This window comes from Schistocerca cancellata, chromosome 9 (assembly GCF_023864275.1).
Source record: "Schistocerca cancellata isolate TAMUIC-IGC-003103 chromosome 9, iqSchCanc2.1, whole genome shotgun sequence".
NCBI lineage: Eukaryota > Metazoa > Arthropoda > Insecta > Orthoptera > Acrididae > Schistocerca > Schistocerca cancellata.
In genome coordinates this window covers 58,241,178-58,247,387 of record NC_064634.1, presented here as the reverse complement: position 1 = coordinate 58,247,387, position 6,210 = coordinate 58,241,178, and the positions used below count along the sequence as shown (strand labels likewise).

At 41.4% G+C, this 6,210-nt stretch overlaps 1 protein-coding gene across 1 annotated transcript in view; it reads right to left on the bottom strand.

Moving 5' to 3' along the window:
- The window catches only part of LOC126100433 (alpha-tocopherol transfer protein-like), a 41,784-nt gene continuing 35,574 nt past the window's right edge, over positions 1–6,210 (bottom strand). The window contains exons 4-6 of the mRNA XM_049911038.1: positions 1,033–1,143; positions 440–548; positions 1–322 (exon numbers count right to left, since the gene is read on the bottom strand). Coding sequence (XP_049766995.1) covers positions 171–322; positions 440–548; positions 1,033–1,143 — 372 coding nt within the window. The 3' untranslated portion in view covers positions 1–170. The remainder of the gene's footprint in view (positions 323–439; positions 549–1,032; positions 1,144–6,210) is intronic.

Sequence of the window (6,210 nt, the reverse complement as noted above, 5' to 3'; positions counted from 1 at the left end):
TGAGAAACAATGATGAATGATTGCAGTTTTTCTGTCAATAAATTCCATTGAGTCATGTTGTAATGTACAAAGAATTTTCATTCTGGATACAAAGAAGCTTTTGTTACGAAAGTACGCAATATAGCAGAGTGCAGTCAGAAGCTGCGCATAATTCATGTAAGCTGTATATTTCAGTCTATATTTAATTTTTTGAATGACCCAATTGTACTGTAGCCGTTATTCAAATTCACACTCCTGATGTCACGTTTACTTTCATCTGACTTTAGGGCCTCTTCGTCGTGGAACCAATCCTTGTAGCTTTCTAGTTTTTTTATTGTTTCACCTATAAAAATAAACATAACGATATCAGTTAATATTCAACAAAGTACTACTGCCATGGAACATAACTGACGAGGAAAGGAATTTGAAAAATTATCCACCGGAAGGTTTCTGTACTTACTGTGAAGGGAATCACAGGAGGTCATTTCTCCATTAAAGTCCTTTGGCAATAATCTTTGTGGTACATGCTTGTAAAATTCTTCGAAGTTGTTCGATGTGTGAAAATGTAGCTGAAAAGCAAAGTAAAACATTAAATTTTCTTTTCCTTGCTATTTTCCTTTGTTATTTAGATAAATGATTTCCTAACGTCATTTTCATATTAGTTCATTTAGTATCACATCGTCTTATGTTGAATCTATCATGTGAGATAATCCTTGGGTTGGTGGAAGGAGTCAAAATGTAGATTATTGCAGACTCTGATAAACTGTACATGTAAACTACATTTATGGCTGTCTATCTTCAGTGAAAGATAGATTCTATTATTTGTAAAGAACGTGTGACAGTTAGAAAGATTTTAGATTGTCATCTGACACAATTTTCAGAAAATCCACCACTTTATCCATCTGCTGTTCATCTAAAACTGCGTAGCTATACTGATTACAGTTATGTTTCTCAATTAGTAGGCTAATTAACAATCTTGCATTATCAATATTTCTTTTAATATCCGAACATTTGTGGCACAGAATTATTTGGAAGTGTAAACTAAAACCTTACCGCCTGCATATGCTCCTGACTCATAAACGGCTTAATTATACTCATAATACTGGTGATGACAGAATTCACATTTATTACGTGGATTCCTCTCCTACGCAGTGGAATTGCTTCCTGCAATAAACACAAACGACAGTATTAGAAAGCATACTCAGCAACCACACTAAATTAAATTTTTATTTATTCTTAACGCGTTCTTGAACGAGAATAACGACACAGGTTTCCTATAAGACATTTTAGAATGACCTGGCAGTGATATTTTGTTGTAATATGTGGGAATAGTGCTAACATTTGCAAGATTTATTGTTACGATGTACTTTAGTATTATATTACATGAAACACAATCCACGGTTCTTGCAGAGCACAGCGGGAAAAGAAGTAAACAACGTACATTTCATTTCATATGATACTTTTGTATGGCCCTATATCAGTACTGCGAAACTCGCGGAGAACAGCTTCCACAAGGCTGCCAACAGAAATTTTCACTTCACGCTGTTCACGGATATGTATGCTATAATGTGTTAATCTAACCTTACGTTAGTAAGCTGAATATAGAGTTTCAGAGGGCATTTACAAAGGCAAAGCCATCCTCAAAGGATAAGAGAGTTTGTAGTTACCATCGTATTGGAGGAGGAATGTCGCTTGTCTTCCTCTAACCTTCAAACTGAGTTACCCAGCTAGTGGGGTCCGCAGATTAACGTGAACGACGACAGAACTTAACAATTTTCATATTACCCAATCGTTGCCAGAAGTGATAGGAAAAAAATCACATGACTGGCTGAGAAATGTACCTTGAACCTTTGGATTTGTAGTTTAGCACTTGCCAATTTAGCCACCGATCCACACATCGAAGACCTGTACAGGGCATACTTCTACATTGAATTTTACATTATATTACTCGAATTCCATGGATCCCAGGAAGAGTGGTCTCTGTGATGCGCAGAGAAATTAAAGGTGTCCATTTCATTTAACTTAAGTGCAATACAATTACACGAGTTAACAATACGAAAGATTATTGTATTACAGTGCCAGTTCTAATTACAATACAAAATAAACTAAAAAATAAAATTTTCGAAGTTTTGTAAAGATATGATCTTCCATGGAGTAGAAGGAGTTGCCTAAGAGCAAGTTCTCCGCCACATGACCTACGTGACATTTAACCCTTCTCTACTACGGTGGGTCGTATGCGACCCAGTTCCAAGTTGTATTTCGCGCCACGGCTAACCTAGAGGCCGCTCCATGCTATCGTCCAGGGGCACGTCCTCGTCAGTCGATACGGTACGTACACTTCTTCAGTTATTCCCCCTTTGGTCGGATCCGACCCAACAGTAGTATATGTGTGATCTGAAACCACCGTAGTAGAGGGGTGTTAATGCTATGCCCGCCCAAAAAGTTCCAAAACTGATTTTGTTCCTGGCCTATAAGGGATGATCAGCGCAGTTTGAACAAACAATTGTGAACAATATATGTGCATTTGACCCATCGGTTGTGAGCAGGCGTGATAAGTCACAGCTCTAAATCAAGTGTTCAAGACATTCACCAAAATGTTTTAAAGAAGACAAAAGTGTTTGAGTAACCTGTTCTGCACACCTTGACTCCCGAACAAAACGACGCGTTGGCGCCTGCCACGAATTAACTGAAATGAAAAATGCGGACTGTTCTTGTCTGAAAAGAAAATCAACACAATTGACGAGGTTTCGTGTTATTAGTATGAACCTACCATAGAACGGCAAAGCACAGAAACTGACAAGAAAGGTGAACGCTTCGGCGACATAACCGACACTGAAGCCAATGCGACGTGCAAGTTGAACAACATCCCAAAGAAAGAGTCAAGGTGTGCGGAACAGGTTTCTCAAACACTTTTGTCTTCTTCAAAACATTTTGGTGAATGTCTTGAACACTTAATTTAGAACTGTGACTCCACTGCCACTTTTATACAAGGTCGACAAACTACGTTCGTAGATCCACTACTTAACACTGCCTGCGCACAACCGACGGGTCAAATACACATCTATTGTTTACAGTTGTTTGTTCAAACAAAACAACATGGTTTTACGAAAGTTCTGTGCGTTGTGTTCAAGAGCGAGGAGACTGAATAGAACACCCAAAGCATTAAGAACACCATACTAAGGTTTCTAAATATTGTATTACTCAGTGTCGATACCTTTATGGGATTGACAGGGTAGGCTTTGGCAGGTTGTTGAATACATGAAACTTCCTGTCAGATTAAAACTTTGTACCGGACCGAAACTCGAACTCGGGACCTTTGCCTTTCGCGAGCAAGTGCTCTACCATCTGAGATACGCAAGCACGACTCACGCCCCGTCCTCACAGCTGTAGTTCTGTCTGTACCTCGTCTCCTACCTTCCAAACTTCACAGAAGCTCTCCTGCGAAGTGTGCTAGTTCTGTAAGGTTTCGCAGGAGAGCTTCTGTGAAGTTTGGAAGGTAGGTGACGAGATACTGGCAGAACTAAAGCTGTGAAGACGGGGGGGAGGGGGGGGTGAGTCGTGCTTGGGTAGCTGTAGCTCAGTTGGTAGAGCACTTGCTCGCGAAAGGCAAAGGTCCCGAGTTCGAGTCTCGGTCCGGCACACAGATTTAATCTGCCAGAAAGTTTCATATCAGCGCACACTCCGCTGCAGAGTGCAAATCTCATTCTGTTAAATACATGTTTGTCCATGTATCGATTACTTTCTGCAGTGATGTCCCTCGAAGTCTTTGTCAGTGTTGAATTAGGTCCCAGCGTTTTATTCAGTTTCCTTTATTTTGTGAGAAGACAGAAATGTTGATGATGGAAAGAACTATATGAATACATACACTGTCAAGTAGTTGTCAAAATAGTAAATGTTTTGATAAGGTCTTGTTACTCTTAAGGATTTCAATGATCTTTAGTTCACTTTTGTATTTCTCCAGAATCGAAATAAGTGGTTGAGTGCAATCCTATTCGGGAGAATACAGCAGGGCCAATATTCATTCCTTACTTTGCTCAATTAGAGAAGACCAATATGCGAAGTGCGTTCTGTAAGTAACGCAACACTTTTTTTCTGAAAGCAAGTTGGTTTTATAGAGGATTCCTATAACCGTATTATCTTTTGGCTACAAAACCCTATTTTTCAACATAATCTTCGTTCAATGTGACGGTCTTACTCCATCTACATCTACATCCATACTCCGCAAGCCACATGACGGTGTGTGGCGGAGGGTAACTTGAGTACCTCTATCGGTTCTCCCTTGTATTCCAGTCTCGTATTGTTCGTGGAAAGAAGGATTGTCGGTATGCCTCTGTGTGGGCTCAAATCTCTCTGATTTTATCCTCATGGTCTCTTCGCGAGATATACGTAGGAGGGAGCAATATACTGCTTGACTCTTCGGTGAAGGTATGTTCTCGAAACTTTAACAAAAGCCCGTACCGAGCTACTGAGTGTCTCTCCTGCAGAGTCTTCCACTGGAGTTTATCTATCATATCCGTAACGCTTTCGCGATTACTAAATGATCCTGTAACGAAGCGCGCTGCTCTCCGTTGGATCTTCTCTATATCTTCTATCAAACCTATCTGGTACGGATCCCACACTGCTGAGCAGTATTCAAGCAGTGGGCGAACAAGCGTACTGTAACCTACTTCCTTTGTTTTCGGATTGCATTTCCTTAGGATTCTTCCAATGAATCTCAGTCTGGCATCTGCTTTACCGACGATCAACATTATATGATCATTCCATTTTAAATCACTCCTAATGCGTACTCCCAGATAATTTATGGTATTAACTGCTTCCAGTTGCTGACCTGCTATTTTGTAGCTAAATGATAAAGGATCTATCTTTCTGTGTATTCGCAGCACATTACACTTGTCTGCATTGAGATTCAATTGCCGTTCCCTGCACCATGCGTCAATTCGCTGCAGATCCTCCTGCATTTCAGTACAATTTTCCATTGTTACAACCTCTCGATACACCACAGCATCATCTGCAAAAAGCCTCAGTGAACTTCCGATGTCATCCACCAGGTCATTTATGTATATTGTGAATAGCAACGGTCCTATGACACTCCCCTGAGGCACACCTGAAATCATTCTTACTTCGGAAGACTTCTCTCCACTGAGAATGACATGCTGCGTCCTGTTATCTAGTAACTTCTCAATCCAATCACACAATTGGTCTGATAGTCCATATGCCCTTACTTTGTTCATTAAACGACTGTGGGGAACTGTATCGAACGCCTTGCGGAAGTCAAGAAACACGGCATCTACCTGTGAACCCGTGTCTACGGTCCTCTGAGTCTCGTGGACGAATAGCGCGAACTGAGTTTCACATGACCGTCTTTTTCGAAACCCATGCTGATTACTACAGAGTAGATTTCTAGTCTCCAGAAAAGTCATTATACTCGAACATAAGACGTGTTCCAATATTCTGCAACTGATCGACGTTAGAGATATAGGTCTATAGTTCTGTACATCCGTTCGACGTCCCTTCTTGAAAACGGGGATGACCTGTGACCTTTGCCAATCCTTTGGAACGCTACGCTCTTCTAGAGACCTACGGTACACCGTATATTACTGGGAAGGCCTGTATGTACGCATGGTACCCCTCTACAGGCCCACCTCGAAACCAACATCTTGTTCCTTCAGTCACCTCCCCATCATCTACGTACTTCTTCCCACGGAGTGCATCCTTTATTGGGCCAAACAGATGAAGTCGGAAGGTACGAGATCCGAGCTGTAGGGTGGATGAGGAAGAACGGTCCAAAGAAGTTTTGTGAGCTCCTCTTGGCTGCACAGACTTGTGAAGGAGGAGAAATTCGTTTTCTTTTTGCGGCGACAAACACGCTGCAGTCGTTTCTTCAACTGCCTTAGGGTAGTGTAATACACATCAGAGTTGATCGTTGCACCATGAAAGACGACGTCAAACGAGATAACACGTTCAGATTCTCAGAAGAGCGTCGCCACGATTTTACCATCCGAGGGTGCGGGTTTGAACTTTTTCTTTGGAGGAGAGATGGTGTTGCGCTATTCCATGGACCGACGTTTTGTTTCCGGTTCGAAGTGATGAACCTATGTTTCATCGCCTGTGGCGATGTTCGACAGAAATTGTCACGATCGCCTCTTAAGATGCAAGCAAGCCATGTCTCCGCAATATCCTTTCTTTCAGGAGTGCTAGTTCTGCAAGGTTCGCAGGAGAGCTTCTGTAAAG